Source organism: Grammomys surdaster, unplaced genomic scaffold, assembly GCF_004785775.1.
Source record: "Grammomys surdaster isolate TR1022 unplaced genomic scaffold, NIH_TR_1.0 145, whole genome shotgun sequence".
Lineage (NCBI taxonomy): Eukaryota > Metazoa > Chordata > Mammalia > Rodentia > Muridae > Grammomys > Grammomys surdaster.
This window is the reverse complement of record NW_021604603.1, coordinates 1,143,410-1,170,370: the sequence shown is the minus strand read 5'-3', so window position 1 is coordinate 1,170,370 and position 26,961 is coordinate 1,143,410. Positions and strand designations below refer to the sequence as shown.

At 45.1% G+C, this 26,961-nt stretch overlaps 1 protein-coding gene across 3 annotated transcripts; it reads right to left on the bottom strand.

Annotated features, from left to right (window-relative positions):
- Window positions 1–277: 277 nt before the first annotated feature.
- Window positions 278–26,961, bottom strand: Ctse (cathepsin E). 3 transcript variants are annotated; one of them, XM_028764700.1, is made up of 11 exons: window positions 26,719–26,961; window positions 18,172–18,263; window positions 13,199–13,392; window positions 12,487–12,643; window positions 11,820–11,937; window positions 10,804–10,922; window positions 7,009–7,208; window positions 4,685–4,807; window positions 3,202–3,343; window positions 3,005–3,103; window positions 278–991 (listed from the first exon to the last, which is right to left on the bottom strand). In XM_028764700.1, exons 2-11 carry the CDS (start codon window positions 18,238–18,240, stop codon window positions 827–829), a joined length of 1,386 nt encoding a protein of 461 aa, XP_028620533.1. In that variant the 5' UTR covers window positions 18,241–18,263; window positions 26,719–26,961; the 3' UTR covers window positions 278–826. The 3 variants fall into 3 exon arrangements, with proteins under 3 accessions (XP_028620533.1, XP_028620534.1, XP_028620535.1); XM_028764701.1 differs by lacking the exon at window positions 26,719–26,961 and adding an exon at window positions 26,562–26,616; XM_028764702.1 differs by lacking the exon at window positions 18,172–18,263.

The following is a 26,961-nucleotide window of genomic DNA, read 5'->3' as shown; positions in this document are numbered from 1 at the left end:
CAATCCACTCAGCCTCTTTTTTCTTGGTCTTTTTATGAGATCAAGTCTTGCCATATGGTCCTGGTTGGCCTGGATCCTGCTATGCAGCCTTGAATTTAAAGTAATCCTCTTGCCTCAGCTTCCTGAGTACTGAGATTATAGGCCTTGATTACAGGCTGAGATTATAGGTGGAACAAGTACCACAATGCTTAGTTCCAATTAGCAAAATTCTGAATATGGGAAATAGCAAAATTCTGAGTATGGAAAATTCTATAGAAGAAAAGAGACTTAAGAGACATTTTGAATCAATTCAATTTATGTTTTTTTTTTTGTCCAGTTATAGATCTGGTTTGAATCCTGATACAAATAAACCAACTGTAAAAACAGGTCCACATTTATGAGAGGGTGAAACATATTTAAATTCTGATTTTTAAGAATAATAGACATTAGATAAAATCACACGGTGCTTAGAATTTGCTTCCAAATCTAGAGGTGTGGAACCAGAGGGACGGAAGATGGAGGGGCTGGGCCGCATGTGAATGGGTTGTGACATGAGGTAGAGATGTGTGGGGATTTATCATGCCATCACATCTACTGTGTATATGTTTAGAGATATCCATAACAGGAAGTCAACAACAAGCAATGAAGATTATGGACAGAACTTCTTCCATCATGGTGGAGGTGGTGTGTGTGCGGTGAGCGGAGGCTGTGTCTGCTCTCGTGCTTTGTTTGGTCTAAGTACTCTGGGATGGCCTCATCCCATGGGAAATGACAGTTTTGATAGTTGCAAAGGTATCTAACAGGTTAAATAGGTATCAGGCATTCATATGTAGGCATGCACCCCTCTTTAGGGGACTGCGGGGGCCAATCCCACTTGGTTATTTCCACGATCAAAGACTGAGTAAAACTGTCGGATGAAGACGTCCCCCAGGATCCAGAGGGGTCCAGCTGGAGGTGGAATGTCAAGTCCTTGAAAGCCACTGCCGCAGAACTGCATTCCATCCACCAAGTCCTAGGGATCAAAAGAAGCACTTAGTAGCAGACAGAGAACGATGGATGTAGTCCTGGGAGCTGTACTGAATAGTGGTGTGGGCCGTGTGGATGATTGGCGAGTGCCACGGTTGTGGTTGGTAGACTTTCTCTCATTTCATGTCCCTATTTCAGCATACTCAGTACAGAGTATGTTTGCTCCCTTCATTGTTGGTGTTCTACAGGTCTGAGGACTGTATGTTTTTCACGGCTGTACTCTACCATCAGTTTATATCTGGAAACGTGGAAACAGAACCTTATTGCAGAAGGTTTGGCGTTAGAGTGCATTGGTTTAAATCCAATCTGCTTTAGTTTCGAGCAGAGCTAGACTTATAATATCTGCTCTGTAAATGGCTAGCTGTTGCCACTTCCTTCTTCACATCTGGGGAAGAAGCATTTGAGTGGGCTCTCTGAGACACAAGGCAAGCACACATCCGTTGTTCTATGATGGACTCTAAACTCCCCCAATCTTTTTTTTTTTGAGACATTATGTAACCTCTGTTGTCTAGAACTCACTCTCCTGTCTCTGCTGTGCTGGGATTGTAGACATGGACCACCTCCTGTCTCCCAGTCTTATTTCTCAGCTTAGCAAAGATTTGAGTTCTACCAGGCAGATGTGGTCTTCCCAACAACCATCTGACATTCAAAGTAGCTGAGGAGGAGGTGGAAAAAAATCCAAAGCATCCTTTATGGGCTGCCATGCCCTGACTGAAACCTGGCAGGTAGGGCAGGAGTGTGGTTACCAGCTGTGCCTCTTGGATAAAAGTAGGAGAATAAAGGAGCTAAGCATCCCCCAGGATCCAGAGGGGTCCAGCTGGAGGATGATGTCATGTCCTTGAAAGCCACTACCGTAGAATGGCATTCTGTCTACTAAGACTTAGAGACCTAAGTCCTAAGAAGCCCTTAGTAGCATGGCAAAGGGACTGAGACTGGAGAGCAGGGCTCAGTTTCAAGAGTGATGTGTTGTCAGCATGGTGTCTGCAGAGACTCTTCCAGAGTGTCCCAAGAGCTTAAGTGGTTTACCACGAAGCATTTGCCTTAGAGCAAATGCTTGTGCTTGTTTGGTTGTCTGTTTATATCTGGTAGTTTGGAAAGGATAAGCTGAAGGTCACTCTCTACCTTGGCATCTTGATGTTGACACGGTTTCTGATTTTATAGGGGACTCTGCTTAAAGATCAACACATTAAAGTGTGTTGCCAAAGGAGCAGAACATCAAAACCCAGGCCCCAGGGGATGGGAAGTGACCCGAGGTTCCCAAAACTCCCAGACTTTCATCTTCACCTCAACCTTGGAACTTGAGAATCCTTGCAATAAAAGACATGTTAGACCTTGAGGAGGAAAGTTAATTTGGATGGTGGCCCCTCCCCAAGCAGCACATTATCTTTTTTAAAGTCACTCTTTAAAAACTTTTATGTGCAGGTGTGCAGAGTGTATCTGTGCACAGGCATGATTGTGTTCGGCAGGGATCAGAAGAGGGCATTTGATTTCCTGGAGCTGGAGTTACACGTGGTTTGTGAGCCACACGTGGTTTGTGAGCCACATGTGTGGGTGTGGAACTCAACTGCGGCCCCTGGAAAAGCAGCCAAGTCCTCTTAACTGCTGAGCCATCTCTCCAACCTCAGCAGTCAGATCTGAACCATTTATTTAACTCTGAGGATCTTAGCATCCTCCCATGTATAATAGGATAATAACATCTCCAGCTGGGGAGGATTAATGTGTTTGTTGATATATTCCTCATGGCAATATCAGATATTCCCCTTAAGTGTCTTGTACCCGAGTAGCTGCTGCTTCGTGGCAGAATTGGAAATTAGAAGTCTAGGAGTTTCTACCACAGAAAGCTTCCTCTCTCTCAGACAGAACGCCACATCGGCATCCTCTGGACTAGCTGCGAGGGGGCTTGGAGGAGTGGTAGCCTCATGTAGATGACTTTGAAGGGGGAAGTGGCAGGTACATAGGGAGGGTACTGTGACTCACAGAGTAAGGAAACAGCCCTTACCGGCAGGATGTAGGCAGTTGGGCTGAGGGTGTATGAAACCCCGTTGATAAGGAAGGCAACGTTTGGCATCGTGTCGAGAGTGGCACAATCCACCGCATACTGAAACAGAGAAGGATCAACTCAGACCCCGCTCTCTCCCCAGACAAGGACAGGCTCTCCTGCTCCTCTACCATCCCCCACCCTAGGTAGAAACTCACTTCTCCATCCATGGGTGTGGCCCCAATGGCCTCTTGAAGCTGCTTGATCTTGTTGGAGGGGCCAGTGATGAGGGAGGTCCCTGTGTCCACTATGGCCTGGCATCCCTCGGAGCAGAACATCACAGTGTCACCCACCTGGATTCTGAGGACAAAGAGCCCCGTGGTCTCATGGTTAGCACACGATCCTTGGCCATTCCTGCCCCTTATGGGGCCCCTTACCATATTAGGACACAATAATGGGGTCCTCTTTGGTCTCTTCTACCACAGGAGTGGTAGCATATTTCAACTAGCATGTTTGTTTGAGATAGGATGGGGTCTCTCTGCACAGCCTTGGTGGCTCTGGAACTCACTATGTAGACGGACCTTGAATTTAAAGAGATCCACCTGCCATTGTCTCCCAGGTGCTGGGATTAAAGGCATGCACCGCCATGCCTAGACAACTTGCTTCTTTTTAAGAGTTTCACCCTGTCCAGACTAATCTTAAACTCATAGAAATCCTCACGAGTGCTGGAATTATAGATACTAGCCATTATACCGGACTCAACCTGCTTTTTTTTGACTGAGATTTATGGTAGGAATACTTTTACTTCTTGATCAAACATGTGTGTGTTCGTGCACACACATACACTGAAATACACTCTTGAATTTTCTACTGTACTCTGCTTTCATTTATAAATGCAGATAGAAAGCTGGGGAACACCTGTAACCCCAGTGTGCAGGAGGCTGACAGGATCCTGAGACAGCTGGGGCTACATGGAAAGACCCTGCCTCAAAAACTAAAACCAAGCAAACAAACCGAGAGTCCTTAAGAACGATCTCATGAGCATAGGTAGGTAAATCTCTAGAGTCTGAAAAGCATCAGGAGCCGCTGAGAGTTGGAGCTGTCTCACTTTCCATCCAGATCATCTAAGGAACAGAAACAGATTGTTCTCCCTAAACTGCCCCTTACCTAGCATGGGGCTGGCTGTACATCTATCGGGTATGCAATCCTACTTCCCCATTTGCTCCATGCCCAGGCATGGGTTTCAAGGCTCAGTTTCAGAGCCCTTGCCTCCACAAAACCATGAGCATTCTTCAGACAGAGACATCTCACTCTGTTGGCTGGCCATACTGGTAGCTTTTGGAACACTGACCACACCCACTTTGTGTGGTGGCTATTTGGAACCACACCACACCTCATCTTCCATACAGACTTTGAGTCCAAATCACCCGTGCCTTTTCCAAGTCACCCAGCCCTTGCCTTGTGTATTACTTAAGGCTGCGTGAACACAGGGTAGCTGGTTGTGTGAATTACAGGGAGGCTGGCTAAATGTACACAGAAGGAAGCCTCTCCTCTTGTCCTCCCTGTGTGTTTCCACATCTGCAGTCCAGATGCGAGGTTCCCAGCCTCTACTCCAGTGTCCTGAAGCGTCACCCAGTTAATCCAGATTGAGTTGTGTCTGATCTTCCATTGGACCATAGCCACTACCTAGAGGATACTCACCCATCCAGGGCAATCTGCCAGTAGCCTTGCTTGGTGACTGGGATCCAGCTGAGACTCCCAGAGAAATGAGAGGGGTCATAGCCTCCAAAAGTCAGCTCACTACTTGAGCCACCTTGTGGGTCACTACACAGAGAGAAAGGCAAGTTGTCAAGAAAGGGTCTCTGGAAACATACACAGGAGTTCAGGGCCACTTTGTTGCATGTCTGAGCACTCACATCTAGTACCAAAGTAGGCAAAAACTATCTAGGTAGCCCGAGTCTTTGGGGATCAAAGACAGGAACAACTCTGTCCAATACCCTGTGCATATTCTCTGCTTCTTGGATAAAACATTTAGGGGGTAGGGGATATCAGAACTGAGATCCAAGGTTGGGACTATCTTGGGTGTTGGATGTTTCAAGTGTTGGGTGCAAACAACTGTACAACTGAGAATGCCCCTAAAATAGACTTTCTTGAAGTGTCTTCCCTGCTATGGATGCTGTGGTGTCTGGAGTTCCCACAGTAGAGTTCCCACATCTTTGGAGAAGATACTTTGAAAGCAACGTGTCTTACTGGAGCTTAGCTATTGGTTAATTTTCTCTGCTAGTTATTTCTCAAGTTATATGCTAGAATTTAGGAGGATCCTGGAGGAGAAGGAAGGCATTTCCAGGAGGAAAAGGGACAGAAAGACACCAAGCCTGGGGCGCAGCAGGACAGAGTGGCAGTAGGGAAAGGAGTATAGATCTGTAGAAAAGATAATTTCAGGTTTAGTGGGGACTGAGGATATAGCTAAGGGGTAAGGGTTGCTTGCCATGTGGGAGTCCTGGGTTCTGGCTATCTAACCACCTGAGGGTAAGCACTTTTGCTACTTTACAGGCTCTGTTCTCTACCACTCTTATCCACCTCATTCCATCCTCCCAGCCCCCCAACACTATGTAGAGAGAAAGAAGGTTAAGGGGAAAGGGGCCATTGATATTGTAAATCATAGTAGTCTCCTCTGGACAATCTAAAACAGCCCCGTATCCCATACCCGGGATTAAATGAAAACAGATTCCTCTGACATTTCTGTCTTTAAAGAAACCAAATGCCCACTACACTTGATGTTGTTGAATTCTTGAATCAACCTCATATTTGCCCGAGGAAGCTGAGGCCCTGGGAGACAAGCATGCAGATAGCAGGATTTAACTCCCGGCTAGTCAGGCCTCGCTATTGACCATGGCTGCATACTTCTTCAGCAGGGAGAACAGGAGCCTCTGCAAGGAGAAACAGGAGTCCTGACATTGTGGCTCAGTCAAAATCCTACCCAGGCCTGGTCCCAGCTGCAGCCACTCCGGGGACTTTTGATGTGGGAGGGGACAGGGAAAGGGGACTTACACTGGAACATGGTAAGCTCAGGCCAGAGTGGGAAAGGTAAGGCTTTCTGTGTAGGTAGGAAAGTGACCTCCTCGGCACCCCAGGCTAGAGTTCCATGCTCTCCATGACTAGAGTGTATGCATTTTAAAGTCTCCTGGCAGTACAGCTATAAAATAGAACAGGCTTAACTATTTTTGTGTGTGCTCTTCAGATTTTCATTCCTGTGAAGCCATTCTCCAGAACATTTTCACCTTATAAAACTGAGACTCATTAAGCCAGAACCCCCTTCCCATTGCCCCCTCTACTCCATGGCAACCACCACTGCACTTTTTGCCTATGAATTCAGTTCTAGGTACCTCGTGTAAGTATAATTTGTATCTGTCGTTTTGGTGACTGGCTTAGTTCATTTAGCATAATTCATGTTCTAGCACATGTCTATGAGTTCTTGGAGAATGAACTTGGGGCCTTGTGTCAACTAGGTAAGTCCTCTACTGCATACTACGTCTCTCAACATTTTTTTCTTCCAAAGACCAAGTGACGTTCTACTATATGGTTGTATTACATTTTTCTTTCCTAGCCGTTAATGTAGAATTTATTTTTAGTATCATCCTATTGGTTAATATTTTCCTTCTCTCTGTTGGGTAATCTAATCCCAACAGAGATTACCCTTGTTTCTGTGTTTTGGTGTCTACTGTCACACTTGGCATGTAAAAAGACCTTAGTATTTAATGACCAAATAAATCACCAATCTCAAGGGTCCATAAATTTAACTCACTGTGCTAGTTTACAAAGTGCTCAACACAACTCTTTTATGAAGCAAGCCCCAGTTCCTTGAAATCCAGAGAGCTTAAATGTTTTGCTCAAGATCATAGACATCACAGGCCATGCAAAAGATTCAAGAGATTCATGGGCCTTAGGACCATGAAATCTTATGTACCAGGCCGTCTGCCTGTAGTCATTCACTGATCAGACCTAGGTGATTTGACTGGCCTCACCTGCTCAAGTAGACAGAAAACATAGGTAGAGCCACAAGGTTCTGGGCCATCATGTTGTCAAACACCGGGGTCACTCCTCCAACAGCCAGTGAGGGGTACCCCAGGCCCAGAATCCCATCAAATTCTGCATTCACAAAGGTCTGGCCAGGCTCTTTGACACTTTCTCCAAACTGCTGGCCATCCACAGTCAGCCCTTCCACCTGAAGGGAGAATTGCACAAAGGTTAATTGAAGGAGGGTCTCCGATTCCTGGGTGAAGCTAGGTCTTCCATTCTCAGCCTCCTTGGGAAATAGGCACACAGGTTTTGACTATAATCCCACTCATGGAATTTTTTCATGTGACTTTAAAAATTGAAATATAATGTAATGCAGAAAACACGAGTGTCTATTTTTAACAACAGTCCACATTCTCCTGTAACCCTCCTGAAGTAGGACAGGACATTCCAAAGCCCCAGCAGACCTGTCACATACCATGCCAGTCTTTATATTCCTCCTCAAGAGTGACTCATCTCTCAAGACACATTGGTTTTGTCTATTCCAGTAGTTCTCCACCTTCTTAGAACTGGGGCAGCCCTTTAATTTAGTTTCTCATGTTGTGGTGACCCCCAACCATGACATTGTCATTGCTACTTTTTAATGGTAATTTTGCTACTGTTATGGATCATAATGTAAATATTATATTTTCATTGTTACAAATTGACCCAAAGGGATTGCTACTCACAGGTTGAGAAACACTGCCTTATGCTATGGGTAGATGGGTGGGTTGTTTCCAATGTTTGATTATCAATAATGGTGCTTTGGCACTTCCTCTGGTGAACACATGTACACATTTCCACAGGATCTTGTATTGCCCAGGCTAGCACAGAGCTTACTATGCAACAGAGGAAATTTTAAACTTCTGATCCTCTTGCCTCTGCCTCCTGGGTGCTGGGATTATACACGTGTATCACCTTGTCCAGTTTATGTGGTCCTGGGGATCTAATTCTTGGCTTTGTGTATGCAAGGCAAACACTCTGCTCACTGCGCTGATTGACAGATTGAGACAGGGTCTTACTACGTAGTCTTGGCTGTCCTAAAACTCTCTATATGGACCAGACTGGCCTGACACTCATAGAGATCTGCCTGCCTCTGCCTCCTGAGTGCAGGAATTACAGGCCTGTGCTACTATGTCTGGCAAATCCCAGTGCTTATAAGAATCTTTTCACCGGGCAGTGGTAGTGCACGCCTTTAATCCCAGCACTTGGGAGGCAGAGACAGGTGGATTTCTGAGTTCGAGGCCAGCCTGGTCTACAGAGTGAGTTCCAGGACAGCCAGGGCTACACAGAGAAACTCTGTCTCAGAAAACAAAACAAAACAAAACAAAACAAAACAAAACAAACAAAAAAGAATCTTTTCACATTTTGTTATTATAGTTATCTGATGAGCTTATGAAGAAATTCTATCAATTCTCTGGAAGATGGGTCTAGAGTTTTCCTTGTGGGAAGGGTTTTCTTGTTTTGTTTTAATAGCAGAATCAACATTTAAAATAGATACCAGATTATTAGCAGTTTCTATTTTATTGTATCGGTTTTGATATTCATCAATTTAAAATTATTGTAAGTGTATCAATATAAAACAATTTTTGATATCTTGTTTTGAGGTTGACAAGGTCATTGTGTTTCCTTTGTTTTTCTGAATTAGTCATGCCATAGGGTTACCAGTTTGGTTGTTCTTTGCAAACAGTTCATTTGTTACATTGTTGATTTTGTTTCTAGTATGGATTTCCTATTTTACTGGTGTCCTGTTCTTCTCTACATTATTTCTTTCCTTCCTTTGCCTTTGGGCTTGGTTTGTGTCTGATTATTAGTGGCTTCTTTCTTAGTGTTTGTTACTCCAAACAGTGACTTAGATCATTGGTTTTTCTGATATTTGCACTTCAGGCTGCATGAACTGCATTAATCTGTATACTTAAGTGTTATATATGTATTAGGTATTTGGCTTTATACAGTTGCAGATGCCAGTTGGGAGTGCACGTAGGATGTGGTTTCTAACCTAGGGTTGCAGCCTGAGGTCTATAGATGAGGCAGCACAGGGAAGATACGTGCCAAGTGGGAAAGATGCCAACTGGAATTTTTGAGGATGGATTGGCACTACACTGTCCTCTCTGCCCAAGCCTCTATACTCAGCAAAGGCATACACTACAGCAGAAGCTGACACTACCACAGAGGCAAGTGGGCACCCGGGCCCCAGAGCCAGAAGTGCTGAAGGAGAGTTCGTGGCAGCTGTAGTTGCTGTGGGTTTGGCTGCTCCTTGCTCCATTCAGGGGAGCTAGCAGAGAGGCGACAAGCTGTATGCTAGAGTCCACCTCCCACGGATCTCAGTCCCTTCCCTGCTTTCCAGACTTACTACAGTTATCGGTTTGAAGTGCAGCCTTCCAAGTGGTTATTTATTCTGTAGCATATACATATAACATATTTACATATGCATGTGTAATTTCAACAGAAAACTCTGCTTTATCGATATAATTTTGTATAAAAAGCATTTTTCGGATAAGAAGATGTTACTGGAACTTTCTACAAATTTTGAGACAGGGTTTCACTATGTAGCCCTTACCTGGCTTGAAACTCTCTATGTAGGCTAGGCTGGCCTCAAACTCAGAGATTTACCTGCTGCAGCCTTCCAAGTACTGGGATTAAAGGTGTGTGACACCATATCTAGCTCTATTTAAACTTTAAAAAAGATTGTTTTTAGTGATTTTTTTCTTTTATGTGCATTGGTGTTTTGTCTGCATGTGTGTCTGAGTGAGGCTGTTGGATCCCCTGGAACTGGAGTTATAGACAGTTGTGAGCTGTCAGTGGGTACTGGGAACTGAACCAAGGTCTTTTGGAAGAGTAGTCTGTGTTCTTAACCACTGAGCCATCTATCCAGCCCATTTAAAACATATTTTAAGGAGACCTATTATTCTGAAGAGAACAATTAAGGCCAGTAATACATTCTCTTTGCTTTATATTATTGGATGACCACCAGATCACTAGAGTACTCAGACCCCACACATTTCCTAACGGCTCAGATAGATTTGCATCAGGTTTAATGGGAGGAGGGAAACAGAGAGAAAAGGAATGTTCTGTTAGCAATCCTTTTTCAGTTAATAATATATCCCATGTTCAAAGTTTTGAGGGGATTTTGATGAAGACTGAGCTCTACTGGCCTTAGGGTCATGCTAGACCTAGAATCGTGTTCATCAGAGTAGGCTAGTCTCATCCAGGTGGGCCGTTCTCTATTTCTTCCAAGGCCTGGGCCTATACTTGCATAAAGCATCCAGGCAGGACCAAGACTCCCCTGGATCTCTGATTCTTACAAATCAGGGACCTTCACACCTCTTGTCATGAGAAGTTCAAGGACCTTGGGACTTTGACACCTGGCTTCTTCCCTCTGTTGGATTCCTGCTTCCCACCTTCCCATTTCACTCATGGAACCCTAGCCTATCTACTGGCTTACACTTCTTTTTTCTTTCAAGATGTCAGCCTGCTCTTATCCTCTCAGTGCCCAAGGTTTGCTAATCCAGCCCTGACACCAGGCGTTATGCCCCGACTGACCCTTGTTGCCAGAAGGAACTCCTATGCTGCTCTCTAGGGTTCAGCATACTACAAAGATGGCCACCGTGCCATCTCACGTGGGAAGGATTGCTCCCTTGCCCTAGAAGTAGCCTTGTCTATCTTCCCCCAAGGCAGAGCTTAAGCTGTGCCCCTGAGGCCTCTGAATCACAACCGTTATCCCTGTGCCTAGTTCTGGGGCAAAATGTGGGGATTGTACTTACAGAGACTTGGTCAGCTCCGATGATTCCTGTCAGGCTCCCGGTACCATACTGGATGGAGAAATGATTCCCTACCTCCGTGTATGTGCTGGACTGCGATGGGTGGAACACCGGGTGTGCCTCTGGGAAGCAAGAATGCTGCTTGAGTCTTCCATCCCTGTCCCAGAGGGGCAGAGTGGCTTCCCTCCATTCCTCACACTAGATGGAAGACGGGGCTTCCTGGACAGGCATGTCACGGCCTTTTACTAGTGACCTGTTGTGCTTCTTAGCTACAGGTGTGTCCTAACCAGGGACCAAATATTTGTCCCTGGGCAAACCTGGTTACTCACAGTGACTTCATAGACACAAGATAAGCACCGTCCAGCAGGCGCCAGCAGCAGCCTCAGCCATCAGGGTGGGCCCGAGTCACAATGAGTTTCAATTACTACTCTAGAAAATCACTCCTACCTCCTCACCTGACCTTGACAATGTCCAGTGTCAGAGTTTCAAAGAGCTTCTGTCCTTGAGATGTGGCCCACACAGAACAAGCTTTCTCTGTTTAGGGTTTCTGTTTCCAGACTCTACATGGCCCCTACATTACCTCTGGCTGAATGGACACACCCACACCACTGTATCCCACCAGCCACACTTCCAAGGGAGCCAGTGCCTCAGGGCCTCCCTGAAGCAGGCGCACAGTTTTCCTTAGAATTCAATCTGCCTCTCTGTTCAGGTACTGACCAAAGGAACTTTCCCCCATGTTCCTTTGGGTGTTCCAAAGGAAGTGAGTCACCAAGTCAAAGACTTCTCTTCCTAATGGCTAATTTGCTCTCCATCAATTCTGACGAGCATGAAGGTTGTTATCTTGACTGGTAGTTGCCATTCATGTCAGTCCCTGGCCCAGACACACCAAACAGAGATAGGAAGGGGAAGCCGGTATGGCAGGAAGGACAAGTGGAGGAAATCTGAGTCTCTCTCCGCTGCAAGGTACCATCTTAGCCTCCAAGAAGTGGCTCCCTCCCGCCATTGCTGAGCTCACTTACTGCATGCGGGGCTGGTGCAGTACACAGAAGGGACCCAGAGGTTGGATGAGCCAGTGTCAAAGATGACGGTGAAGTTCTGTGGTGGGGAGCCGATGGAGATAGTGCCAAAGTATTCCATCTGCAGAGACAGGAGAGAGGGGGGGGCACTGAGGAGACGGGCACTAGAACATGAAGTACCACAGGCTACAATCTACAGAGCCTAGAAGAGGGAAGGCTGGAGACAAAGGATGGAAGGAACAGAGCTAGGATCACCAGGAAGGAAACTGAGGATAGCCCAGGATAGAGCAGGAAACTTGGTTCCATTCTTCTCTTGTTATCCTGATTTTCATGATGTCATCAGGGATCTGGAGATGTGGCAAACCAAGTATTTTCTTTGCTCAGAGGAATAACTAGTAAAATGCCCAGCTGGGCACACAGTAAGGGTCTTTCTTTTTGGAACACATGCCATACTTATCTCTTTCCTCTTGAAGAAAGCCCTGCACACTGGGTCATGTTGAAGCCTGCTTTACAGAGTAGACAGAGACTGGAGGATTGTCTATCTGAATCATCTAAGCAAAGAAATCCCTGCCTGATCATGAAGTTACCAATGCAGCACTGGTCCCTGCTGAAGGCCCCAGCCGTCCTCCTTACACCCAGTGTCTCCAGGCTTCAACCTAAGAAATCTTACATCCAGGTAGTTGATGAGGGGCTCATTGGTACTCTGATCCACGTTACAGGACTCGCTGAATCGGATCATGTCCAAGTTATGAGACCTCCAGAACTCCGAGAGCTGTCCTTGGGCCCGTAGTTTCTTCCGGAGGGACTGATGTCTTCTGAGGGGCACTCTGGAGAAAAACTCAGGAAGTAAAGGGGCATCTCTGCTCCCCCTGCCTCTATACCTGTGCATCATTTCAGAGCCTGACTACAGCAAGACCCGGGAGGGGACCCTCAAGAACAGGTGTGGCCAGAAGCAGCAATGGCTGTGTCCTGCAGACTCAGAATTTGAGCAGAAATGGCTCTCCCTCCTCGGCACTGGTCCTTTGAAGTTTTCTTGGGAATGGGAGGTAGGACACAGTCTATAGTTTGTTCATAAAGGGCTTACTTAAAGGGATGGAAGAATCCTGCAGGTAGCAGTGCTCAGGCCCCTTCGGGAAAGTATTTGAAGGCTTGGAGTTACAAACCACAGCTATGGAGCATACCTTCGAACAACAGAGGGGAGTCCTTGAGCTGAGGCAGGCACCTACACTGGAAGGTGAGGCCTGGGGAATCTTCTCTAGGGATTCCCATGAGATCCCAGTTTCTTCTTTTCATTTCCTCATTAGCTTTCCTCCCCCAGGGCACCCCTGAGCTGGGTTTGGGGGTTGCCTCAGTTGAACTCAATGCTGGAGACAGGGCTTTACCTGTGCAGAACTCCTTGGGCCTGAGCCAGGTCCAGAAGCAGCAGCAGCAGCAGCAGTACAAGGAGGGGCTTCATTGTGGTCCAAGAGGTGGCTTCTCTCTCACTCTGCTTTGATCTCCCTTCCACCTTTCGTTCTTCTTGTGCACAGGGCAGGGGCACCAGCTCTTCCTGGTGCCCAGACCTGCCCTGCCCAGTCTGAGGACCCAATGATAAGGTCTGGAGTCAATAGCCATGCCCAGAGTAAACACTATGTGTAATAGGACGTCCCTTGTCTGCCCCTGCGTCCCTTTCTTGTGCTTGGGGAGCTAAGGGCAAAACCTGTGTGTGTGTGTTCTCTGAAAATGAGGGGTGTGGCAAGGTCTTTGGACCCCATGTTTATTGTCTAAGGGAACAAAAATGAATGAGGGTCTCACCCTGTTGAACCACTACTGTGAGTGTTTAAGTTGAAGATTCCAGAAGGGCAGAAGCCGAAATGACATATGTGTAGCAGGATTATAGCTCAAAGAATTGCCAGACTTTTGTTCTCATATTTCTTGTTCTCCCTGCATTTTTCCAGAGACTCTTAAAGCAATGTGTCCCACTCAGAGCAAACCAGTGTTCCCCAAAGGTCCTGAAATGGGATAGTCTGGCCATTGATTTGTGGGGAAAGATTTCTTGATTCCAGACTTAATGAGTCTGGCTCTGGGGTCTGTATGGAAGGGAGTGAAGAGGCATGATGGAGGAACCGAGTCTGGAGCAAGCCTGTGCTGGTGTACCATGGCCGCCATAGCAACGTACTGCAAACTAGTGGCTTAAGCTGCATTTAATTTCTCGTGATCCTGGAGGTTGGAAAGTCAAGTTTTCTTACCATCAACCCTATCCTGTGGATGTCCCTTCTTCAACTTTCCTGACTTAAGAGAGGTAGGGGATGACGGGAAGGAAAACCTTAACTGGACTCCAGTCAATGGCTTCTGAGCTGGGACAGAAAGGCCAGTACCCCAGGGAGTGCTGGTATAAAATAATGGGGTGCTTGGGTTAGGGTTAGCCCTGTCCATGCCAGCTAGTGTTATGACAAACTGCCAGCACCTTGCCTTTTATCTCTGATGCCCAGGAGAAGGCAAAATTCTCTGTGAAGCCAGGCCAAACCCATTGTGAGATCCAAAATATTGAAGAGGCACTCAAAAGAGGAGGAAAACACAATCCCACTTTCCCTTGCCCACAAAGCCACCATGCCTCTCTAGCATTTACACATTTCCTGGGAGCCCATTCTCTGACTGCCCACAGGGTGAGAGGCCTGTCTGCTCCCTGAAGACCAGCATGGGGGCAGGGGGCAGGGCTGGGAGTTCCAGTCACTTATCCAGAACTAAGCTCTGTAATGAGAGCCCACAGTTGCATGACCTCAGCAACAGCATCTGGGTTTTGAGGAAGGTTAAGTACACAAAACAAGGTATGTGAATGTACTGAAAACACTTTAACACATCCCATGGGCATTGTCACTGAGAAAAATGTGTGCTGGAAGATTGCTTTCAGGTCCTCAAGATCAACCCACTTGCATAGCAGATGAGAACATGGTTGGAGAGAGACTAAGTGATCCCCAATGGCACAGGTCCTTAGGGCTGGGCTTGGGTGACCCAGGCCTCTTAACTGCTAGTCCAGGGCTCTTTCTGCATGCATCACTGAGCTATTGATGCCAGCATACCTGAGCCCTCTCCTTCTCCATAGCAGACCTCTCCCCATCTGCTTATCAAATGTATAGGGTTAGGTTGGACCATGTTGAAATGCGATCTGGGTAACTATGAATTACCTGGCCCTGAGGAAGAAGACTCAGTCTCTCTGTCTGTTAATAGGGTCTGCTGAATTTGGGGAAGTCTGAGAAAGATTGAGAGCAGGGCTGTGGGGACTTTTGTCAGAGCTGATGGACTCTGTCCTTTCTGGAAGCATCAGGAGTCACACCTAAACTGGCTCACTGGATCCTCCCAGACTGAAATGGAAAACTACTGTAGACTGTTGTTATGGACAGTGTGCGCCCTTCCTGGGAACAAAAGCATCTAGACATATGGGTGGCTATGTGTGTGTGACCTCTGGGAAAATCAGAGAGAAGAACATTGGAAATTGGCACAGGGGCAGAGGCAATGCAATGGACAATGGAGGCATGCATCCAGTCTCTCAGCATGTGCAAAGGAGCTTGAGAAGAGGGCTCTTCAGGAATGGCTGGCTGCATGCAGAGGTTCCCTGGAATGTGGGGAAGCTGTTGGTGGTGACACTACCTAATTAGCTTCTCTTTTTATAGTTTCAGATTGCAGAGGATAAAATAATGACAGGGGGCAGCTGCACAGTGCTATGTGGGAGTCAGCTGGTCTAAGGATAAAGGTGTGGGATGCCAGCTGCCTCCTGATGGCAGGGAGCTACACTCCAGGAGACTCTGTCTCCGTCTCTGGCAATAGCATCAGCTCAAAATGACCCTGACAAGGAGTTAAGAAAGTGTCCCAACCTCTTTCTTCTCAGAGTTGAGGGATAAAGGAAAGTCCACAGTGCCACATGTGGCAAGGCAAAGAGAGACAGGGCAAGGATGCTTGGGTCCACTTGGTTTTGCCTTAACTGGCCACCTGACCATAAAGTCATTTCTCTCAGAACTTCATATACTTCATTTTAAGATTAAAACGAAGAGGTTGCATTGAATGATGAGAACAAGAAAGGGGGGGAGGGCATAGCCGTGTCTCAGACGCTATGCTAAGTATTTCTTCAGACCTCACACCAGTCCTTCTAGGATATTTAAAGCCGTTTCACATACGAGGAGTCGGAGACACAGGATGGCTCCTCTGCAGTGCTGTAACGGATCCAAACCCAGTTTGCCTAACTTTAAAGCTGACAATCCTAACCGTGGCACTGTACTGAAGGGTCTATAGCATTGGTTCTCAACCTGTGGGTTGGGACCCCTTTAGGGCCACATACCAGGTTTCCTGCATATAGAATATTTATGTTATGATTCATAACACATTATGATTCTAACAATACAGAAATTACAATTATGAAGTGGCAGTGAAAATAATTTTATGGTCAGGGGTTCACCACAACATGAGAAACTATATTAAGGGGTCACAACATTAAAAAGGTTGAGAACCACTGCTCTGGAGGGCCTTATGTTCTAGAACCTCTTTCTGAAAGAGGGAGATAGAGAAGCTAAAGAAAGAGGGAGAGATTTACTTCTGCCATGACAGAAGATTTGTAGGCTTTGAAGAATAAAAGATGTGTATAGGGCCTGATGTGGTATCAGATGTTCTCACTCATATTCATAACAATGTGCTTGTTCTTTGAGACCCGGTCTCACTAGTTACTCAAGGTATTCGCTGTATACCTCCTCCTTGTGTGTTTTTGAAAACCGTTTTCTGTCTTGCCTTCAATAAGCCACTCTGGAATATTCACTACTGTATTTCTTGTAGGTGCACAAATTACACCTGCACACCTCTGACTGAATTATGAAAAAAAAAAAAACTTCTATTTCTTCATCTGTTTTAATGCAGAAAAAGAGAACTTGGCACGAAACACATTTTTTTCCCACACAGCTTTGTTTTCTTTGTTTTTTCAAGACTCTCATTTTTGTGCAACTGGAAGTCAGAAGACTATGACCTCCCCAGCATCTCTCCATGTCACGAACTCAGTCAATTTGAGTTATTTCTACAATTTGAGCTATTTCTAGTTACATTCTGAGGAATTGGTTTTTTAGACCAGAAATTGAGCAGCGTTGCCAGCAGAGGGCGCAGGCACATGGAGGTTTCCTGCCCGGATGCTGCCACCACACGCCAGCAAGCCCATGCATGCCATGCTTCTTGCATAGTGACTTAACATACTTGAATGCAGGCAAAGCAGGGTTTGAAGCCTACCAAATGGCTTGTGATTCCCTCGACATGATTTTGAGTATCAGATTCTTCAGCTATAAAAGAGAAAGTGTGTGGAGGACATGGTGGGGCACACTTACATAGTATCAGCATGGGAGAAGCAGAGACCAGAGGATCCACAAGTGTAAGGCTAGTCTGGTCTACATAACAAGTTCCAGGCCAGCCAGAGTTACATAATGAGACCCTGTCTCAAACAGGGCAGGAGGGCCATCTACAGGAGAAAATCACATCCAACGAGCAATTAAGATCATGTCTGTTCCCAGATGCTGAGGCATGCATCTGATTCGATTCAACAAACTCCCTTGTAGAAAAGCTGCCAAATGGAAGTCTTGGCAGACCATTTATTTATTTACAGACTGGGGCGTATAATCTCGTTGACCTAATTTCAGAATAAGGATCGCTGAGGCCCCTCTCTTCTTCAGTAGGCACGATTCAGGTGTAGGCACCTCAGCGTGGTCTGACTAAACTTAATCATCGAGGTGATTTGAAGGAGATTGGCCCATAGGCTTATGTATTTGAATGTCTGGTCCCCGGCTGGCAGGCAGTTTAGGGAGGATTAAGTGTGGCCTTGCTGGAGGAGGTATGTCAATGGGAGGGTGGGGTGGGCTTTGAGTTTTCCCTAAAGTCAAATCAGTGAGATGTGATACGGCAAGCTGTGCTCTCTGAGTGAAGTTTATGGGAAATGTCAAAACTCCACACCAGATCAGGTCTCCCTCTCTCTGCCTGAGGCCTGTGGATTGGGATGTAAGCTCTCCAGTGGAGAGTGTGGATTGGCACTGCTCCAGCGCCAAGCCTGCCTGCCTGCTGCCATGCTTCTCACCACGATGGCCTCTGACTCTGCAACTGTAAGCAAGCCTCCAATTAAAGGACTTTCTTTTATAAGTTGATTTGGTCCTGGTGTCTCTTCACAGCAATAGAATAGTGACCAAGACAAACCAGGCCATGCCTATTCTAATGTAAGAGATGACAGTAGCTTGGAACGGAGTACACATGGTAGATGGACAGAAGCAGGGTGTAGAGAACTATTCTGTAGCTAGAGCCATGGATATACCATAGATTAGAAAGGATGAAGGAAACTGGGATCAAGGAGGACACTTACAGTTTGTCTAACTGATGCCCCGTTCTGTGCGAAGTGCTGTAGGTTCAAGGTTGTGTACAAAGCATCCATTGTGATTGATAGCTTAAAAACTTCTGTTAATAAGAAATGTTTCAGAGTTATTATCTATGAAAAAATGCTCTGGAGCCATAATAAAAAGGCACCAGGGAAAACCTCTTGGATACATTGCTCAGTTGAAAAAGTAGAGCAGGATGTATGTTACCATTTACATAAAGTAAAAGATGAAATATACATTTAAAATATAACATGCATATACACATGTATATATAGTGTACATGTGCGTACACACATACACACACACACACACACACACACACACACACACACGTCCTGAGGCAGGAAAGCATAGAGAATAGTGTAACAACTTGGAACTCCGCTTGGCTTGGGTTCCTCTTCTAACAACACACCTCAGGACCCCCCACACACACCCCCCACACACATATGTCAGCATTAAACGGCAAGTACACCTCACTCAGAACAATGGAGTAAGTTTGTTTCCATTAAATGTATTCCAGAACGTGTTTTGGTTTATGAATGACAGGGATTAATCTGGTTTGGACTGATTTTGGGTGCATGATCGATAAGGCAAACTGTGCCCTCTGAGTGAACTTTTAGGAAAAAATTATCCTCCTTCTTATTTTTATGATAGTTGGGCATACATATGATTAACATCAGATGCATTATAGGAGGAGACATGCACAATGTGAGCAAAGGCTTTATGTAATTGAAGCTGTCAATCAAAATTATCTATGGCACGCTCCTTAGTAACCAGACTCCTCCTTCATCACATAAAGGAAGACTCTAACAGTAACCTGGAGTACTTATTGTTAACCTAGAGAGCTTACTGTTATTCTTTTTAAAATTCATGTATTTATTTATTAGTGTGTGTGTGTCCACACATGCCTTAGCATGCTTGTAGAGGTCTGACAACTTGAGGGAGTTAGAGTTCTCCTTCCACTATGTGGGCACCAAGGATCAAACTGAAGCTATCAATCAGGCTTGGCAGCAAGCACCTTTAAGAATTGAGCCATCCAAATCTGCTGCTGACTGCCTCTGGCACCACCAAGACCAACAAAAATTTGCCACAGATACAGGGAAGGACCCTCTTACCCTTAAAGGGAATGGCCCAGACTCAGTTCCCTTATGGGGCCGAGGACTGATATGCCTGTCTGATACCACAGAAGGCACAGCTAACCGGCTACCAAAAAGATAAATGAAAAAAATAGATACCCCCACAAAGCCAGGCCCAACCATAAATACGATGAATAACAATTTACATCCAGGGAAGAGAAATCTCCCTGAGAATCCCCTTCTTTTTCCTTTCCAGGTAAAAATGAATCACCTGTGATGTCTGCTGTTAGAAGTTCTAATCCAGATGCTGGCCTCCGAACTTATACTACTCAGACATTTGAAGGGCCACTGACAAGAACATCAAACAGCTAGAGATTGACATCACTAATCTGAAGAGACCTCCTAAAATCGCAAAGATCCTTATTGGACTTGATTTACTCTAGTACAATAGAAAAGGCTGTTTACAGCTCTTGACTGTGTACAACCCTCAAAGAAGAAGGTTGCCTTTACATAGACAAGACAAGGAGGGTTAAAGAGAGCATGAAATAGGTAGTGAAGGCCCTAAGAAAAATCAGAAAGAGAAAGAGACAGATGAATGCTGGTACAAGAATTGGTTTGCAGCCTCTCCAAGGTTGTCAACCCTATTTCCTTCCATCTTGGGACCATTATTTGGGTTCTTTTTGCTTTTTTCTGCTGGTCCCTGGCCCTCAAATAGGCGGACTAACTCTGTGATACAACAGATTAATAATTTGGTAGCAAAGCCTACTCAGATACAACATCATTAGTTAGCTATGGAGGACCACGAGACTCAAGATGAGGTTGTTACTTTATACAGGGTGTTTCCAAAACCCATCTCCACCCAACCTAAAAGGGGGGACTTCTGCCCCTAGACCAAGCAGAGAGGGGCCACCCAGAACCCCCTCTGACAGGCGATCTGAATTCTTGCTTAGGCTGCGAGGCTAAGCACTGCAAGGGAATATAAATAAAAGATAAAAATATCTATCTGGGTTCCCTTCGGGACAAGCCTGACTGCATAGGGGTTGATGTCAAATGTATCCCCTCTCCAGGAAAAAGACATCGAGATGGGTATGGCCCTCATGCCTCACTGGACAACGACAGGGGGACTGGAGCCATTACAAGGTCCCCTTCAAATACTGGAGGTCAGGCCTCTATCCCCGCCTTCGCAAGTTTAGAATTGCCACAGCCCTTCTATACTTAGAGAAGGGAGGAGATGTCTGGGGCAGCCCTGCTTACACACTGTAGACCTAAAATCAGCCATAGGCCTAAAATCAGCAATAGGCCTGCCATACATGTATACTAACACCAAGTCTTGGGCCTCAGTGGAAAAACATTGAAACAGATGGCTAAAAGCTAATGTCAACAGGCAGCTTTTGTGGAAATTTACAAGCCTGAGTAGTCACAGACCTTGTAAATAGGTAGCCTTGGCAGACAATACCAACTTAGATAAGGACAAGCGAGTCATAGGCAGAGTCATAGTGACTTGTCCCCTGAACCTTCACCTAGCTGATACCCGGTTCTGAAGATATCTGTATTCCCCCTGAACACCCACATTCCAGTGTCATTCCCTTCCCCACATTCTGCCTTTCTGTGTTTATAACTCCTGTGTAAATTAATTACGATTTGATAAAAAATTAAAAAAAATAAAAAATAAAAGTTGAGACAAAAAAAAACCTAATGAAAAAAAAAAAAAGAATTGAGCCATCTTGCCAGCCCCTGTAACTTCAGTACTTGGGGGCAGGTATTTTTGATAGAACATCTGGGCTACCAGGTGTGCCTGTGTGATATTAAGATAAATATATTTCCAAGGCATTGTTTCCTCTAGTTTTCCAAATGAAGAAACTGAGGTCCAGAAGACTCCAATAGCCATACCACTATGTTAGAGACAGAGGGTCCAAATGCAAATGCGTGGCTCCTTTTTGCATTTGAGTCTGCACTGCCCCTCCCCCTATTGGTATATCCTGCTGTGCCTGCATCTGGAATGGGAAGGAGAGCCTCAAAGTGTGGCAGACTTTGAGAGTGTGGGAAACAGCCAGTTGGGGTCTGAGAGCACCTTCTAATCCTGCATCATCCCTAGTTTACTAAGCCTGGGACAAGTAACTTCCCACCTCTGAAAGATGAAGAAAACCTTTACAACTGGTGGTCCTACTGTTGACTGGGGAATCACACGTGGTTATTTTGAGAGCTCGGTCCCTAATTCTTTACTACTAGAATTATAGGAAGTCTTTCTCAATAAGAATTTGTTAAACAATGTGGTAGGGTGTATGAGGTAGCTAAACTGGTCAAAGTTATTGCTGCCTAGCCTGAGAATCCAAGTTCAGTTCCCAGGTCCTACATAACATAAGGAGGGAACTGATTCCCTCAAATTACCCCCTGACCTCCATACAAGCACTGTGGCATAGGTGTGTATTGCACCCTCCCCCCCCCCCGCCCACACACACAATAAATAAATTTTATAAACAGCAACAACCTGGTGCCGCAAGCTGGTAGTCCAGCTACTTAAGGGGCTGAAACAAGAACATGGAAAGATCAAGGCCTGCTGATGACTTAATCAGACCCTGTATCCAAACAGTGGAAAAGAGTGTTAGGACTACAGTCACTGGTCGAGTGCTTACCAATCATGCCCAAGGCCCTAGATTTGGTCCCTAGCACCAAAAAAGAAAATCAGAAACCCAAGCCTGAAAACCCGCTGTTCCTTCATGTCCCTAAGTTTGTAGAATGTGCTTGGCATTACATTCTGGACGGCATGGTCCGTGTTACATGGTGGGCAGAAAACCTCAAGTTCATTTTCAAGGATTAGGGGGTGTTCATTAGGGGCTTCTGATAGCTGCTCACTGGGGAGGTGGCTTCCAGATGGATTCTTGCTGGGGTGCCCTTAAAAGCTGTGATCTGGGTTTTGACAACGGGACAAGTCAAACAGTTATTTGCTAAGAAGCCTGGCACAGGGGCATCCTGCTCACTGAACCTGCCAGGAATCAATCTGCTTCATTAAAGTGGCATCTAAGTCAGGTGGCCCTCGGAGCCCCTCTTTCTGGCTCTGATAGCATGTTCCCTCTCCAGAGTACACTAAGTCCAGCAGGGTATTTCTCAGCCACAGCCAACTCAAAGACAGCCCTTACACCTGTTCCCTGCTGCTGTCATACCCATGTTTCAGTGTCTGCTGGTGGCTACTAAGAAGGCCCATAAGGATACATTTTCCAAATGTGTTATAATTTCTTTTTCCAGATCTCTGGAGGGTAAATTTAAATATTCCAAAGTCATTATGTTTTCTCAATGAATTTTATGTCAAATAAAAATGATTTTGCTCAGCTAGGCTGAGCTACAGATTCAGTCACAAATAATCTTTCAGATTTGGTGGGGTTTTGTTGTTGTTTGTTTGTTTGTTTTTAATGTGCCTGGTCTACATGTGAGTTCTGGGACAGCCAGAACTATGTAGAGAAACCATGTTTCAAAAATAAGTAAATGAATAAATAAAAATAAAATAGATAATGAAAATGAAAGTGGGCCAGGGAACACACCTTTTATGTTTCTCCCTTTGACCTTTGGTTCTGGGACTCTGAGGTGGGAAAAGGGATAGAATCACTGTCTGCAAAGCTTAGTGTTTTTATTGGTAGCCAGTGTATGCCTGCTGTCCTGTGCTTCCCCACAGGTAGTCTAGGCCGTGTCTAGCACTGTACAGCTGAAAATAAGAGAGGAAGTTGTTTTATGAGAACAAAGCAGCTGAGAGCTCAGAGGATACAAACTCAGTCCCTAGAACCTACGTCAGCCAACTGCCTGTAACTCCAACTCCAAGGGACCAGTACCCCCTTCACAGGCACCAGGCACACATGTGGTGCACATACATACACATACATATGTGTAGACAACTCTCTCTCTCTAACAGTTTGAGTCAATATAACAAAACCAAAGGTGTTTTATTTTGTGCTCATTTTGGTTAGCTTTCAACTTCCAAGACGCTAGGAGCCATAGGAGCCAGGCCTGAGAGAACAAAGACAATATGCCCTGAATACCAATGTCAAGATAGTCCCAAGAACACTTGCATTTTTGGAAATTGCCAAGAGAATTTTACGTGAATCTCTATTTAGACCTAGAATCTTTCAAAGCAGAGCTCATACACTTAGCACAGAATGAATGCTGATGTGCTGACTCAGCTTTTCCTGACTCCAGTGGCTTCTGGGTGGCTCCCAAAGCTGCCATCTGCCTTCTTGACAGCACAGGAGGAAGGTATTGCCCACTTCTACTGTCCCGTAGAGAGAAGAATGAACATATATAGAGTTTCTCTCCTACAGGCAAAGCAGCGTCTGACTGAGACCCTCTTAGAGCGGGATCTTTGACAATGATGCCCTGTGGAGTATCTTCGATGAAGACAGTAGGGACTGAAAACATAGGACAGGGAGCAGACAACTGCAGGAGTGGGTTCACAGTTTCACTGCAGCGGAAAGTGTGGGAGGCTTGGGTGGGCAGTGGAGCATAGATCCTGGCCCAGCCTTCTCCATGATCCAGTGATCTTTTAATAAGAGCTGACACAAGTAGAAAATGATAAAGAAAAACAGACTCAAGTATCTGTCAGGTGATGAGAAGGTAAGTCAGACTTTGGGTGGAGGAGGACGGAGGACCTAGGACTCGAAGCTGCTTTTAGTGGCAGATCCTCTCCAAGCCACCAAAGATGTCTTCCCCTCTTACTTTACAGTGCCTGTGCATTTTGCATTTAATGCACATGGCTTTCGATTTCAAAAGGAACTAAATGCAAGGTGACTCTGAGGAGGCTCAGATGCTGCAATGACCTGGAGGAAAGTGACATTGTAGAAATAGAATTCTGGGAAAGTAGAGATGGTCTAACCCCTGCTCATCACCTATCAGAGTAGATATTTTTGCCAAGCCAGTTTAGCAATCTACGAGACAGCAGTCGTTACTAGAAAGGTCAGAGCGGTGAGATAAGTGAGTTTTGTAGAAGGGAGGCATTCTCAGGGCGGGAAAGGAATGTAAAGGCTGCATTTTATTGTCAGGAGAATCCTTTAGCAGGCACAGCTCCCGCTCTCAGAGTTCTCAGCTCCGTCCTGTGACCCTGTCCTCTTTAGTCCATGTCTCAACTGTGTTCCAGGGCCAATCCCCTCAGCCTTAGCCTCCAAGAGGCCCAACAACCCTGGGGGTGGGGCAGGAACTCCATCCATGGCTTCCTTTCTTCTTACCCTTCCTGCTTCTCCTCTTCTGTCTCCCTTTTAGTTCAAGATATAGTCATTGAAAACATTGCCCGCCCCAAAAAAGATGTTCTGGGTGAGATGGTGAGTTCGTCCCATCTGGATGCTATGGTTGGGAGAACAGGAAGCTTGAGACTAGCCTGAGCTACCTAGTGGGGCTCTGTCTTAGTCAAAGCAAAAGTAAAATAGAAAAATAAGAGATGATGCAAATCACCACTCACAGCTGACCATTCACTTTTAACATTTATCCATCACCACCTGGCCAGACACGGAAGGTGTCTCCGTGGGAGGAGAGGAAGAACACACGGCATGCATGAAGGCTCAGTGGAGCACATTTGCATCCCGCCTTGTGTTGGTGCAGCAAGCACATAGTGAATGTGGGTCGATTCCATGTGAAGTATATATGAAGCTATCAAACTCCGAAATAACAGAAAATGTCTATCTCCGAATATAGCCATTTGTTGTAAGTCAGCTTTAGCCATAAAATCATTTCCACAGGAAAGGAAAATCCCCCAAGGCAGTTTTGGTTGCTTTTCCAGCATCTTATTTCTATGGAAACCCCTGCTGTCAACACAGATAGGCAGCTTTTGAATTTCAGACATCAGATGTACATTTCCCACTGCTGACTGATATACTACCCAGGTCAGTACATGCTGGCAGCAACAATAGCGGTAGAACCGTGCCCAGCCTGACATTCTGTAGATTAGCTGAGGCACTGTGTGAGGCAATTAGATTCAAGAAGTGACTGACAGTCTTTAGTCCTATCTCTCTCTCTCTCTGTCTCTCTGTCTCTCTGTCTCTCTCTCTGTGGTGTATGTGTGCACATACACATGCATGTATGTGTGTGTACATGTTTGTATGTACAGGCTAGAGGTCAGTTATTCAAATAGTTTTATTTCACTTTTTTCCCCCAGATAGATTTTTCATTTTCTGTTTTGAGTGTAACATTTTTTCCCATTAAATACCCTGAAAGAAACAACATATTAACCTAATATATATAATATATAAATATAACACATTTAATATATTAATTATTATACCATTGATATATAAAATATATAAATAGAATACATTATATATTATATACAGTTACATATATGTGAATATATGTGTGTGTATAATATATAATTAAGATATTATACATGATTAATGCATTTTATAATAGTTTATATTAGAATTTATTTTTAATTAAAAAAATGATTTTGTTTTTATGTGCCTTGGTGTCTTGTCTGCATGTGTATCTATGTACCATGATTGTGCCTGGTGTTCAGGGAGGCTAGAAGAGGGTCGTGGGTCCCCTGGAGCTTGAGTTACAGATAGTTTGAGCTGCCGTGTGTGTGGTGGGAATTCAACTCAGGTTCTCTAGAAGAGCAGCCAGTGTTTACCACGGAGCCATCCTCCAGTTCCCTCTAGAGTTTATTTTAGAAGTGAGTAATACGCTATAAAATTTTGCCAGTATTTTTTTTGTTTTGTTTTTAAGATGGTGCCTCACTGTGTGTTCTAACTAGCCTGGAACTCACTATGTAGACCAGGCTAGTCTTGAATTCACAGAGATCCACCTGCCTCTGCCTCCTAAGTACTGGAATCAAAGGTGTGCAGCCCCACACCTGGATCAGCAGTTATTTTTGTCCTGAAGAAATTTTCTTTAGCAATGCATTATTAACAGCTGTGACACAACTAGCAGCTCACATACAGAGCACTCTACTTTAGAAATAAAACGCAGATGTAAAACATTATACGGACATTAATGACAGTGAGTCGTAGCGTAATAAAAATCTCACACACACGGTTAAATCGGGAACTGAAAGGCACCGTTGGGACTATATGACTTCTATTGCAAAACCTCAAATTTCAACAGTACACAATATAGGGATTTTAAAACCATTTACATAGAGAGCGGAGGGTATGGTGGTCTATGCCTGCAATCCCAGCACTAGGTAAGAGAACTGAAGGGAGCCCAGGCTAGCTTGACCTACATAGTGAGACCATGTCTCCAAAAAGCAACCAAGCAAATAAAACAGAAACTTCAAAATCCTACGCAAAGCTCCCCTGTAGGAAGCACCAGCGGGTCATTAACAAACTTACTCTGCTTCAACTTACAAAACAAGCAAATGGCAGCCTTCTTAGAAAATGTCCATTTTTACCTGTCAGAAAATCATTATAATAAACAGATTTTTGTTGACTAAAGCTTCAAATTGTCATCTACCAAAAAAAAAATGTAATAAGATTATAAAGCACTTACCTTTGAAGTTAACAGATAAACCAAAATGTCAAGAATTTCGTTTTCCTGTAGTAAGTGAATGGTCGCGCTCGGAGACTGAGCTCTGTGTGGAAACCCCGTTTTGTTGTTGGCTAACTACGTCTTAAGCAACTCTTATCTCTTGGCCACCTCAGCTGCAAATGGAGATAGCCATGCTTGATCCTTCTAACCACTTCTGGAGTCACACAGGGCATCTGCAGCTCTGAGGAACAAACGAAGCTCAGA